Source organism: Hyalella azteca, unplaced genomic scaffold, assembly GCF_000764305.2.
Source record: "Hyalella azteca isolate HAZT.00-mixed unplaced genomic scaffold, Hazt_2.0.2 contig14215, whole genome shotgun sequence".
Classification (NCBI taxonomy): domain Eukaryota; kingdom Metazoa; phylum Arthropoda; class Malacostraca; order Amphipoda; family Hyalellidae; genus Hyalella; species Hyalella azteca.
Genome location: NW_025944107.1, coordinates 317,481 through 332,578, shown reverse-complemented (window position 1 = coordinate 332,578; position 15,098 = coordinate 317,481). Strand labels below are relative to the sequence as shown.

The window sequence follows — 15,098 nt, the reverse complement described above, 5'->3', positions numbered from 1 at the left end:
CGATAGCGGGCTGAGAATTCCGAACATTCAACTGTACTTGATAGTTCTCGGAAATTATTGATTAAACAATGATTTCCTGCTTCTTAGCTTATACGTATATTTACTCAAAATACGGAGAACCCTCAAGATTATATATGCAAGCAAACAATAAGAGTAACGAACCCTGAAATCGAAAATATTTGCTTTATTTAATTAATTCTATTTACATTTACCAACTTAACTTGTTCTCGCGATTAATTAAATGTATAGTACATATAAATGTATTACGTACTAAGAGCTAGCATAATCCCTGCATGTAACTTGAAGCATGGCGGGAGCTTCAAATCTCTAGAGTGAGATCGAGTATGTAGCTCCATCTTGTGGGCAAGTTAAAAGCTGCTCGATTAATATTTAATTTAGCAAGAGATGTCGCCACCGTCGCTGCGTGTGACATGACGCATCGTGAGAGCGTTTATAACACTGAGATCCAGTATGTAGCGCCATCTTGTGGGCAAGTTAAAAGCTGCTCGTTATATATTTGATTCAGCGAGAGATGACGCCAACGACGCTGCATGTTGCATTTTGCCTTCGTTAGCGAGTTATACGGCAATACATACTCATGGTCAATGCTGCAAATTTAAAAATCGGCCTCAGAAATGCCGGTCGTTTCTTCTTATATCCGTATATCCCGTGAACGAAGGCATAATCGATAAAATTATACACGAGCTAAACATCACCGTTGGGAGTTAGGTATTTATATATAAAGATTCGTTTAAATCTGTTCATTAGTTTAAAAGAAATTTCTTGATCACTGCGAATTTGGGCACGTATTGCTGTTTAAATCACGAATGAAGGTGAAATAAAAAAACTCGCAAACGATGGCAAAATCGAAAAAATTTTTACGAGCTAAACATCGCCGTTTGGTAGTTAGGAATGTATATTCACAATTTAACACATACCTGTTCAGTAGTTTGGAAGAAATCCCTTGATCACTGCGAATTTCAGCCGATATCGCCATATAACTCACGAATGAAGACGAAATTATTAAAATTTCCGCGAGCTAAACATCACCGTTGGGTCCCTTTGAATATATTTACAAAGTTTCATCGAACTGCATTCATTAGTTTGAGAGATATTCCTTGATCATTTAATTTGGAGATTGGCCGTAAGACCGGCCTCAAGTCCGGCCGTTAAATTGTCCGAGACGTGTGTTGAGCCCGCATCTGAACCTTTGTTGTGTAGCGCTTCCATTGATAATTGGTTTTGCATCAATTGGGAGAATCAATTACTTCACAAATCAAAAGGAATACTCGAAACGTATTTCACGAGCCAGTCCGACACAGTAAGGATGACTGCAGCTTCTCGTACAATACATTTTTGTCGAGACCGCGCCACGGACGACAAACTGTAGGTACGTTGGTGCTGCGCGCACACCTGTGTGTCGGCTGTTGCTATGCTCAGTGTCGCGAGTTTATAAGATTCCAACGGTTACCTTAAAAAATTACTTTCTTACTGAAGTTGAGTTTACATACAAAAGCAATTTTCGTTTGCGAAAAAACAAGTAGCAACCATTTAATAATGAAATCGAAATTATTTCTCTAAAAAAATTGTGACTCGTTGGGGAGCCGGTACTGGATTTTTGTTTTAATCAGATATTTTTCTCTTATTATAATGGTAGTGATTTCCGTTTGTATTGCTGGATCGTTTCAACTATTAATGCAGCAGTTTCAGGACTATTCATTCCCCTCCAGTTTATCAACTGAGCTTTATCTTTCATTTTCCACCAATTCTAATTAGTTCAGTTCTATTGCACTTCAAACTGCTTACTACACAAACGAGTTAGTTCCATTTTAAAGTTTCGATTGGTTTTTCACCATTCCTACATAAATTGCTTGGAGCAAGATGAGAATATTGTTGGCAAATGTGTGTATTGTTGTGAAAATTAATGTTGTTTGGGAAAAAATAGATTCAGGGCAGATCAGCTCTGATCTATGGCAAGAATCATTTTGCCATGCAGGAATTTTTTGACTTGTTAAATTTCCAGCCACACGAGTTGGTAGGAAACTACGTGCAACAAATACAGTCAACACAAGTTATTTACACAGAGGTGATTCACTCCACCAAAATGATGTCATTCCTCTTTAAGTATCGCTATGAGGATCTTGGGAACACCATCTCTCATAATAGCTTATGCTCACGACTGCATGCGTTTTTCCTATTTTTACCACGTTTATTTTTACCACGTTTTTCTTAGCTTCGCTTCGTGTCTGTCTGTCTGTCATCAAAAATTCAAACCTTAATTTAGAGCACTTCTGAAGATCCTAGAAACTTGAAATTTGGTATGTATGCTTATGCTGCCTAACAATTCAAGATTTGATCATCAAAAGTAATGATTAAAAAAATTTTTTTAATTAAAAAACCTAAAAATACACGGTTGGGAATCGAGCTTTTTTGTCGAACATCCAGAGTTGCCAACCCTGGAAAATGAATTGAATTGCTAAAGTTGCTAAATTAAAAAGTAGAAAATAGATAAATAAAAAAAACATTTTAAAAAGCCACGTTTTTCTTGTGGTTACAAAACTAAAAACAATGAAATAAAACAAATAAAAAAACTTTTTAAAACCACGTTTTCTTAACGGACAAAAAAGAAAAACATTAACTATTCCATTCCATAACATTCTACATAATTTTAATGTTATGTGAGGGTTAATGTTTTTCCTTTTTGTCTGTTAAGAAAACATGTTTTTTCAATTTTTTGTTTGTTTTATCATAGATTGTAACATTATTTACTTCGTTTTAGAGTTTCCGTGAGACTCTATGACAATTTTTATTTGGTTCAATGAGTGTGTGTGCTGTCATTTGGGATGGTATAGTACCACGCCTTATAAATTCAGAACTTAGCCTCATGGCTCATATAATCATATCAATCACAAGCCAATGACAAGTTGCTTTTCATGGTTCCCTTGATCCCTTGAGCACACGGTAATTTCGGGGTTTATATTTCAATCCTGCCTGTCTTCAGCAGTCATTTTTTTTGCCCAGTCGTGCTAAGAGGGAATCCACCAAGGTTTTTTTGAACACTGTCATAACGAGGTTTGGTAACAAAGTTATCTTTTTCCGAGCCGTGATCTTGCAAGCTCCCAAGCGTCTGCAGCAGAGGCTTGTTGTTGGTCTCTGGCAGCAGCAATATCAGGAAGGCTGCCAGACCGGCGAGAATGGCGTAGATAGTCAGGGGCAGCCATGATAGGCCTGAAGGCTGGAAAAAGCGCGAATGAATTATTAGTTACTATCTGATGTTTTTCCTTTGCATTCAACTAAAATTCATTACATCTGACTGTGATAAGAAATTTAAGCAATGCACAGTTTACACGATTGTTCGTACTCTGTACTGGCAAACGCCACAAGTTTCCGATCATCCAATTTGTAACTTGATAGTATTGATCGTCGTTCTTCTATTGATCGCGGAAGTAAAATTTTGGCAACATAGAGCTTGTGTGATTATAATATTGTACAGATAGAGACGAAGTGCACATCATGCGTATGAATACATATAACAATAATTTCATTTATCTATCATTTTATATTAAACTCTTTTTGAATAGATTTCTACCTATGTACAGGTGAACTGCAGAATTTTAGATACATGTCGGTTCAATTTGATTGCCTGATCAAAGTGAACAATTTATTATTGAAGCGCGTTTATACAAATAGTTTCTTATTGCGTTCAATATAGGACCTTTCCGACTAACGGAATCACAAAGAAACTATGAAACTGTTGATGATTAACGTTATGAAAAAAGGCAATTCCTTCCATCACATTTTTATCCACTGTAAGATTAATCATAGGCCGTGCAGATAATGATGGTTCAAATCGGGTTGTTAGCCTTGGTTCACACCAAACTGCCGGGCATGTGCCAGTCACGGTCTAGTCCAATATTCTCTACAGCATTTCCATAGAAGCATTCAAACCAGCCGTGCAAAGCACCTGCCATGCAACTATCCCGGTTAATATCCCGGTAATGCCTAAAAAATATCTGCAAACGATATTTTGACCGGGACGTTTGTGCAGCGTTGCCAATTACTATTTTTTGTCGACTATGCCAGATTACCAGGTAAACACACCAGATGTTAGCAAATATACGAAATCGAAAATATTCATACTAGTCACCATGTGCCCGATTGTTCAAATTTGGTAAGCTGCTCGGACTGGCATAGCACATGATATGTAAGGAACCGAAGTGAGGGCGGCCCGTGACCGGACCGTACATACATATATGGATGCACCTGCATGGCAGGGAACGGACCGTGACTGGCAGATGCCTGGCACGTGCCCGGCAGTATAGGGTGAACCAAAGCCTAAACCACCATAGGATCAGCCAGACTTTAGCAACAAATATCTCAATGTATCACAATTAAATATCACAATTTTAAGATATAACAAGTGTTCAAATCCAATTAATGCACACGAACCAGTACAATTTTCAGCAACGGGGGTATGATTTCACCAGCGCTGTAGGTGAGAACAGACAGGCTGGTGCCCAGAGTTCTAATGGAAGTGGGGAACAGTTCGCCACAGAACAACAAATTCACCTGTGAACAAGACGAGAACAAATCAAAATGTCATTTGGTGAACTCGGAATGGAATGAAAAATTTTCGATAGTTCCGAACCATTAAACTTAATTTGTATTTACTTCACGAATTGGTTTAATTTAGTTTTCTCCATTCCGAGTTACGATTATATTGCATCTCACGCTTGAGGATATTAGCATGTTTCAGTGATTGTTATTTTAACATTGATTTCATGCCATCCATATGAAGTAAAACCTTCATTTTCATTTTTAGCTACTAGGAGTCATTTCAAGAATTTAATATTTATATGGCGTATGACGTTATTTCGTAAATCAGATCTACTGTACTGTACACCGATGAACTGATACTCGAGCCTAGCGGAGCCGAGCGCCACAGCAAAAAGAGGACACTGCTCGGCTCGCCCCTAAGGGGGAGGTATACCCTCCAGAAAAACTTTTTTTATGAACGGATCACTCTGAAACTTGGTATACTTATGTAAAATAGAAATCTAAGACATTTTTGTTCGTTTGATTTTTTCGAAAAAATTGATAGAAAACGTGAAATTCATAGAAAACGGACAAAAAAGGGGGTCCTGTAGAAATCTATCTCCTCCTAGGGTTTGAAGCTACAGCGATGAGATAGATACCATTCTATTCGTAAAGACCATACCAATGCAGTAACACGGCCCGATTTTTGATTTTTGCTTTAGTTTTTTTACAAGCATTTTTTCATTTTTTTCATTTTTTTCTCATTTCCCCCCCCTTCCCCCCCATTTTGAATCCAAACTATGCACAAATTCAAAAAAAGGGCCGTGTTACTGCATAGGTATGGTCTTTACGAATAGAATGGTATATGTCTCATCGCTGTAGCTTCAAAACTCTAGGAGGAGATAGGTTTTCCGTGACAAAAAGTTGAACTTTTCAGGACGGCGCGACAAGTTCCGCGCGCCTTGAAATAGTCACTAAATGTAGCACAGCCACCAAACTACAGGCTTCTGTAGCCTAATTCCACTCAAGGATGCTAGGAGCGACTTGCAGAACACCACTCCGCACAAAGCGAAGAGGGTGACTGCAGCTTGATGCCAGATAAACCAATATTGTTTGTTAGTCTTAGCGAGTGAATTAAGTCCTATCTATTTTCTGAAGGAAATCCACCCCCGCCCCCCTTTATAGCCCAGCTGTGTGCGTTAAAATTCACTCACAGCTATCGCAATAGTATCGTTGAAAAGCTCAGAATGTCAGCTTTAAGATGAGACTAAGCATGTAACTGCAGTACAACTCAAGTAGAAACTATATTCAAAGATTTCACTAGCTAATTACTTTATATCTAATTAGTTAAAGAACTCACCCACCCGCTTCTCTTTAAAGAGACGTCATGAACGTAAATATTTACGTGCAGAGATGGCAGTGGTACCATTGGAAAGAGCAGAATTTCAGCTTTCAGATGAGATTAAAACCCAAAAATGCCAAATCCGAAAATTTTAGGGTATACCTCCCCCTTAATTTGTTCGGCTCGGCTCTTTAGGCCCCCTACACTGGCGCATTCGGTACGTTTAAAGATAAACAAATTATATTCGCCAGTCGATCAGTCTCCATAGTGTATGAGGCCCTATGGAGCTGTAGCGCGGAGGTCGCTTCAGACCTTTCCACGCATGTACTACGAACAAATTATTTTATTTGAGAATATTTCAATATAATTCGGCAGTGCAACTATTAGTACGGTTGATGTTTCAATGAAATATTATGCTTATTAGTGACGGACCAGTAAAGCCTTGTAATAAATCGCGTTCTTCCGATTTTATTTTCAGATATATAACTTGAGGTTAGGGTTTTCAAAGTCATTTCAAATTAAATGAAAACTCATTTGAAACCCTTGATTTCAAAAATACTTGAAACTCTGCATGTCTCTCGGATAAATTACTAATGCAAACCGGGATAGTTGCTTTTTCTCTCGGTATATAAAAGATAACTTGAAAGAAATGCGATTAATGACAACTTTGAGTACTCTATTATCTTGAAGTCAAGTTTAAATGCTAAATATCAGTTGGTAACACAGATGGTGTGTACTATAACTTAATTAATTTAGTTCTATAGTAAAGGTATATTCGTACCTGATATACGCTGCAGATAATCGTGTACCCAAGCGCGACGAGCAAAATCTGAAGCCAATCTGAAATTTGTTCCATCAATTTATATCTATTATTTAACCGTATGAATTTTTTGTTAATTTCTTATTTATTATATTCAAACTTTTTAAAGTAGTCATGAACGCGAAGATTCATTGCAAAATAAAAGCTCACAGAAGAAACACTACTAGTACTGAAATAAAATCTGCGAGGTTATTGGGTGAATTATAACTGGACTAACATGTTCAACTGGTGCTTTGGTTCCTACAAATCATAGTTTGGATTACTATCATAAAATACCTTCTCACGTCTGACATCATAGTATTTCCTATAAGCTTCTACTGTATTTGTTTGGCCCATCATTTCCAGATATATAATAACAGGCGTTTACCGTTGATGTACCCACATCCCACAAATATCGATTAAATTTCTCAATCTTCGTAGTTGCATTCATGTTCAGATAGCTCACATTTTGTCAGCATTTTCCTCTGATCACAGATACTAAAGTGCGTAAATCTAGTAATAGCCACTCACAATTTCCGTATCCTGTGACAGTGAGAACCACGACGGTGATTTGCAGAGCACATGCGAGAAGAAGTCCTCCTATGAGGAACTTTTTCCTGCCCAGCCTCGCAGTGATGGGAGCCGCGACTGAATAGGCAGGGATTTCCGCAACACCCAACACGGCCATAAACACGTAGGGTGAGCTGACGGGGCAAGGGTGCAACTATGAATCGCATAATTTCCGCTGGCAAGCAAGTTGTGTCTTTTTGGGTTAATTCTTTTTTATGTGCTTGCGCGGCAAGCATATTTGAAATAAAGCAAAGGGAGACAGTCCTAAATTGATTTTTGACGCCTTTGACGTACGGGAATTGGTCAGCGCTGAGCGGTATGCTGATGTACAGGCAACCCTGCATCAGCCACATAGGCAACAGAATGCTGGTCACTCTGCGCAGGTACGGCGACGACACCAGTGACTTGAAGCGGGACAAGAACGTAGAAGACTGCTTCTCCTCACAATTTTTCTGTGGTTTAGGTATTGAGCTTCTTTAAATCGCAAGTTAAACCTGAATTTTAAAACACAGGAAACACAAGTAAATTCACCATATGATCATTGAAAACATTTTGCAGCCAACTCAATCATTAAGTGAAATATATAGAGGATACACGTAAAATCAAAACAGGGAAGGCACATTTATGCGAATAAGATTACAATTTACGTATCTAAAGAACGTACCAAGGAACATAAAAACTATTGATAATAGCAGAAGTTACTTGGCGCATAATTGGTTATTAAATTCATTTGATGTTTAGGAATTTGCTGGGATCCTTTTGATGATCATTGAGAAGGGAACATGATTATTTTCTTATTTTTCGTGTGATCACTATCCGACAAATATACGCTGAATCGATAAAATGCTATACCAATAGACAAAAATTATATTCTTAGTTAGTAAAAACACCTTACACTGTATCGCTAACACTCGTGATACTGTAAGCTAAGAAACAATTTTAAAATTGGCGACCGTGTTCACCCCTTAAATGATTACCGCATAAATGCCTTCCAGGACGCCCATCAAATTGTCCGGCCAGTTGTACGTCGTTTTGTTCCACTTCGCGACTCGGAGCAGCGATGCTTCGGCTTCTTTAAGCCGTCCCCGACTAACTAGCCAACGTGGAGATTCTTTCAGTAAACTGCGCATAGAATGGAAAATAATGAAATTGAGATACAGTTTGATCATATCTATCTATGTTTTTCCATAAATAATTGATGTCATTGAGTTTTGGATGTTTTTGAAGTTTGCCAACTTGTGAGCATGAGAAAATACGTTAATCATGGGCCTTCGTGAAGAATGGATACTAATATTAGTAACGTGAAGGTTGACAGGAATAGTATAACACATGCATTTACTCACAGATGATTACTTAAAAGAAGCAGCAATACAGTGGGGAAGGAACCAGCTAGTTGGAACGTCCGCCAGTCCGGACATGCATAACCTAGTCCGGCTAACAGACTGATCATTATGGCCCACGGCAAAGATACGCACACACCATAGGTGGACCGCAAGGGCATCGGGCAGAATTCTAAACCTGCATAACAACCCGGATTGAGAGAAGAACAATTACATCGCAATAACGGTCAGTAAACATTTTATACAACATAACTCATAATAATAATATTAAGTGATCTAGTGGTGTCAGCATTTCTTAGAGTAAGTTGGCCTATTGTCGATCCTTTACCACCCGGCCACCTTGCTGATTTCGACCAGAATTGTTCACAACCAATTGCGGGTTTCAAACCCACAACTCGCTGCTTCAAATTCAGTAATAATAATCATTCGCGCACCTCTAGTTTGGAACTCCTCTATAGAAGTGACTCAAAGTTCCAAATATTAAGAAAGTTTGAACAGGTTCTTTGTGTATGCTAAACAACGTAGCAATTTATGTGCTGTAAAGTAATACATCCCATCAACACCTTGGAGGTTAAGGGCATTGTCACATTGACAGCCCTCTCTACATGATGAGCGCATGCAGTAACTTACCTATGATGTATACAGGCGAAGTTATAAACATTGTGAAGAAACCGATGAAGAATCGGCAGACGAGGATGCTTGTCAAGTTCGGTATAGCGACTAGGAGTGTGGTGAAAAATGCCACCAGTGCCGAGCCGTACCACACGGTTGGTTGTCGGCCGAGCCTAGCGAAACACGTGCATTATGAAGCGACATCTTGTAACTCCTACTGCAATTTTGAATAGCATTCCATGTCGATTAAAGGACATCTAAAATTTTAGCTGTAATATCTATTTCTATGATATTGGGATTAATATGGGTTCATTTGATAGTTAGTCTAGGAGAATGTCAGAGTGTATTTTCTGCGATAAATTGAATCGCTCCATCTACCGACAAAAGGAAAGGTAACGACGAGTTGAAATGCTATCGATAAATTGAATGACTATGGAATGACAAGAGCAAAATAAAATGACTACGATATTGTTTTTGTGACTTGTTTATCTTTTAGCAAGACCTCAATTATTATTATACTTCAATTACAAGACCTCAGGATGAAGTATGTATGGAAGTCTAACTTTCTCATTAAATTCAGACCTATGCATACGGCGACTTTTGCTCCTGCTGTGTAATATGACATAGTATAAAATAATTATGCACGACTGGGTTCAAATTTATACATTAGTTCAATGAATGTAATCAGTATTTGAATTACATGAAGTATTCAGTCTTGGATTCAGAATTTGACTATTGTTCATAAAGTGTTCGCGATCGCTGTGTATGCCTTACCATTTTTGGCGTTCATCCTTCCTTATTATAAATCAAACCAGAACTATGGGCTATGAGCCATAGAGCACCACATAGATCAATTAATATAATTCAGAATAATGTGAATTGATTGCACGGATATTTTCGACAGATCAGCCATCATAATATGTCAAAAAGCAGGTTTTTTTTATATAAGGCTATAATCTCTTTGACCTTCATGACGCACAAAAATCCATGAACTTCTTGGCTGAAACTAATCAATGCTAGTCCCAAATTCGCCATACTTCCACCGACCTATACGGCAATGTACCATCAGTCTAATTAATGAAGTCTCATAATGCCCTCTACTGACTTACCGATGAATCACGAATGATTCAATGATTTGCAGCAGAGTTTGTCTGCACATGTCATACAATACCCGGACCTTAAGGGGGGTATTGAGAACCGCCCGAACTCCAGAGCGAGCTTGCGCGAGTTTGCTTCCGAGATGCGTGAGGGCGGACCACAGTCCACCCTCACAACAGTGCACATGTCATCAATGAGCTTTGACTACTGCCAGCAAATTCTTTGCTATTTACAGCGCGATTTGAAAAAACAAATAAACATGAAACAATATGATGTGGCGTTAATTTTAAATATTTTCCATGTTATGAATTTCATTTGTCTGGTTCAAGCAAGGACGGGATTATTGCAAAGTTCATCCTGCAGAAAAATTAATTTAGGCTTTGATACCCATTCTTTCAACTAAATAACATATTTTATTCAACTTCTGATAAATAAAGTGAACAAATTATATTAATAGAATACAACTTGGATGTGCATACACCTGGGCAGAGGCGCCACGGAACAAAAGGTGCTAGGCAGCTGAGCTGATCCCTCACACCCCTCCCCTCTCCCCCCACCACCGATGAGCGGGTATCCCTTTTGGGGGCCGCCTGCCGACCCCCAAATGTAACGCCCTGTACTGCCCTGGATGTAATGGACCATCATGATTCCTGCCTTCCGGAACGTAGCCTTCAACACTTCTGGACAATCATATCTAGGCCGTGCGTCGAACCAGCCCTAGATCGAACGGCCACTCGTCGAAGGACGATAAATTTTGGAACAGAACTGTGCATAATGCTATCTGAATCCTAACCTCAAATGCGCTGAACGTAAAATTACTTAGTTTAACCATGCCCGGAAGTCATATTCGATCAGTGGCTTTGGTGGTGCGCGGCAGGTTTTATGAAAGGCCGGAGGAGGACAAAGCCGAGTGGTTCACGGCTGATTGGTGGATGTCCGGAAAGATCCAAGGCGTTCTATTCAGGGCTTATTGGTGCACACAATTGGTGGTGCTCCCCCTTTTGGTAATATGAGCCGATGCTTCAGGCCAAGAAGACTATTTTCTAGCAGTTATATTCTCATCTCCAGTATATAAATGCATAATATTCAATACCGAAATTATGTCGATGATATTTAATTTAGATAGTATGAATTTTTTAACGAAAGACAAATTGTCGCTAGATTATTAAATATTTTTCTTGGTAACGTAAATACTATACGCACGTAAAAAGAAGGTTACAGAAACGCGTCGAAATTCTAACGTTAACTGATATCTGTGTGATATTAACTAATATTAACTGTGATGTTGGTATTATTGTTGTTGATTTTGAACCGATGTTTTGGCTCAAGCGAATGGAAGTGCAGCTTACGAATTTCTACTCAAACAACATGTTACCTTGCATTGTCAATGATGATGTTGAATATTGAATAGCTATTGAATATTCGTTATACGGGTCATTGTATATTCAGTCGAGCGAGCCTTGACCATATGAGAACAAAGAGCCTCACAATATTTTCACCTCACCCCTCCCCCTCCTATAACCCCTAAAGCGGTTTCACAGCTTCCCCTTCCGTCTCCTACCCCATGGAAACAGATACTGCGCTGCAGTGCTGTTGTTATGCCGGCGACAGCCAGTTTCGCTGTTGTTATGAGTAATCTCTTGGTCTGTACAGTCTGAACTTGTACAGTCTGAACTGTACGGTCTCTGTAGTTTGATAGATCTTGATTAACAGCAAAAGTCAAAATTTTGTCGCCTTGCAGTAACCTTCCCTTGACATGCCTATATCAAGAACAAATAATTAATAGTCTAGTGACAACATGTCTTTCGTTCAGAAATTTGTACTCTATGAATTAAATATAATCGAAATGATTTAGGTATTGAATTTGATGCATTTATATCATGAAGATGAGCATTACACTGTGTGAAAACAGCCTATTTGGCTTGAAGTCTAAGCTCATATTACAGTGAAAAACACCGGCATATCTTAGACGAGGGGGAGAGAGGAGGTGTTTCAGACACTAGGGTGTGAGGTGTAAGGCTGCCCGCTGTTCCGTAGCGTCTCTTCTAAAGTTGTGTTATATTAATATAATTAGATCATTTATTTTGTAAAATTAAATAATATATGCCATTTATTTGAGAAAATGGGCATCAAAAATTGCACTACTTTTTGCACAAAAAACTATCATAATTACGTCTTTTAACCGGATATATGAAATCCATAAAATAGAAAAATAAAAAAGTTGAAATTGACAGCACATCATAATGTATTATGTTTATTTCCATGAGGTCGCGCTGTAAATAGCAGAGAGTTTGCTGGTAGTAGTCAAAGTTCATTGATGACATGTGCACTGTTGTGAGGGGTGTAGGGTAGTGCAGCGTGGCGCAGGCTTGCTCTCGCCTGACATTCCTGTGGCACCACGCCGGCCAGACGTAAGATAGGTAGACCTTACAAGACACGGCAGTAAACAAGGGCTAGCTCGCTCTGGAGGTTGGGCGGTTCTCAATATCCCCCTTAATTAAGAGGCAGAACATTCCATTCCCTCACTTGTCGGCCAGCAGCCCTCCGACCAGACAGCCCACCACGCAGCCAATTGTGAACATCATTTGAAAGATCTCTCGGACGTAGGCTTTCGAACACACCAACTCGAACTGTAGTGAGATATTCCATACGTTACAATGGCAATTAAAATAAGATCATAATATTCTATTAATTTCTCAAGATCCTATTAAACTACTTTTGGATACATTGACTCACAACATCCATCCAAAAACGTCTACAGTTTACAATGTTGGTATTTTAAACATATTAAATGCCATTTAAAATATGCAATTTTATTTGATCAATTATAATGGCTCTAATGTTGAAGTGTTTAGGTTAAAATGTTAAAATTATAAAATTCAAGTATTTAACAATTCACTCTCATCTTCGACGAATCTAAAACTATTTATAATGTTAAACTTCTGACATTCCACTGAAGGCCATGAAATTACTTGCCTCTTCTGTCAGAGTGAAGTGATAAATTTCATGCGAAAATTGATAAAGTTTGCAGCTCCGTGTTTCGTTTGACTCTCCTCCTGCCGACGCCACGACGCATTCCGAACTGAACTTAGGAATAAATAAGATTATTTTACTCATTCAATTAGAGATTTATTTTGGGGTGAAGAATATAAGATAATATAACTCACTCAAGTTGTGATTTATTTTGGAGTAGGACTATGATCATGAAAATTCTCGCTTAGCACCTTTGAATTGATTTACGTAACGGGTTTGTTAAGCTAATTTGCGTATCTGTCCTGCGCAGCGGACTCCATCGTAAGACTTGGGTAGAGTGAAGTGGACTTGGGCATGGGACTTAATGTGAAAGAATTTGTAAGTAGCTCTTACAAAATTTACATTTAACATGAACTCGCAAGCAGGACCTATCTAATTCTTTTGTGTAGTTATATGCTAAAATTCGATTATCTCAAATACTGAGAGCTTGTTTCTCATCAAGTGCCTTTCATAATTTTGTATTGCTACGAGATCAAATAAGGCATAGAGTCATTATCTCAATCAACACGTTCATATTACAAATATCGTGTAACGGTCTAAAAAAACGATCAATTAACGAGTGATTGCCCGTTTTATTCCGTGATTACTTTTATTACATCCAGACTATTTTGACCCTTCAGGGCTCCGTATTCGAATACCTAGTCAACTTACACAAAATTCAATTAATTGTTGGAGGATTCTTCTGAATTTTACACTACCCCCTTATATATATAATGATTTATCTTAATAGTTCACGAATCTCCTGAACGAAGCATAACATCTAATTCAACATTATGTCTTATACACAGTAATGTAAAACTTTACTAAATGTTGCCTGAGAATTCCATTGATTAGGCCACTCGATCCCGCATCGCTGCTCTATCAGCGTGAAGTTGTAAACTTAAAAGTGTAATTTTATTACACTATAAATTATGACATGGTAACTTCCCTCTGCCTTTGCCATGCTTCAATAATTTATAGGGCGGACTCACGTGTTGGTTACAATGACGTCCGATTGATGGAGGTCGAGACAAGTAAACTGAACTGGCGGAGATATGAACTGGGATCCCATGAGATTGACCACCTGCGACACTGGTCCTGTATGGTGCCCATTAATGCTTTAGATTCGTAGATGTTTATGTTAAATTCGTGAAATGGGTTGAATTACTGTGCAGAAAAGCAGAAATATAATGGATGGGATATATTATTTTATATAATTATATATAATGGATTATAGTAGTTCCATTAGAAGTTGAAACATGATAATGGAATGACTTTTTTTTCAAATCGGGCTGAATTTTTTGCATGAACCAAGTAATTCAGTCAAGCAACAACATAGATATTTTTGTTACACAGTCATCTTTTGGGCGATTACGGCTGAACAAATTAAACTGAACTTGAGAAAATTAAACAGATTTAATTGAAGTTTGAGTTTCCACGACTCCCAAGTAAAGTCAGGTTCCGGGTATACTCGGCCGCACTCTCATGCAGCTGCATCAGGATGCTCAATGTGTACAAAGCAACCTAGACACTTGGTTTCCATTTCGTAATTTTTGGTGTAGAATTTTACGGTAGTAAAAAATTTGACTTGACCGATCATACTCTTTTTATTTTTATTTATATTATCAGTGAAAAGAATTTAGCTTTAGAAATTTATTGAATAAGTTATTCATAGCCACTCGGCCACCTAGCCGATTTCGCATCGAATTTTCACAGTTATTTGCGGGTTTTTAACCCCAACTCGCTGTCCATCTTTGTAATCTTAACCACTCAACACGCAACTGTGTAT

At 38.3% G+C, this 15,098-nt stretch overlaps 1 protein-coding gene across 1 annotated transcript in view; it reads right to left on the bottom strand.

Annotated features, from left to right (window-relative positions):
* The window catches only part of LOC108668801 (organic cation transporter protein), a 106,476-nt gene that overhangs the window by 90,531 nt on the left and 847 nt on the right, over positions 1-15,098 (bottom strand). Inside the window, exon 2 of the mRNA XM_047883987.1 lies at positions 14,302-14,407. Within this exon, the coding sequence (XP_047739943.1) occupies positions 14,302-14,407 (106 nt within the window). The remainder of the gene's footprint in view (positions 1-14,301; positions 14,408-15,098) is intronic.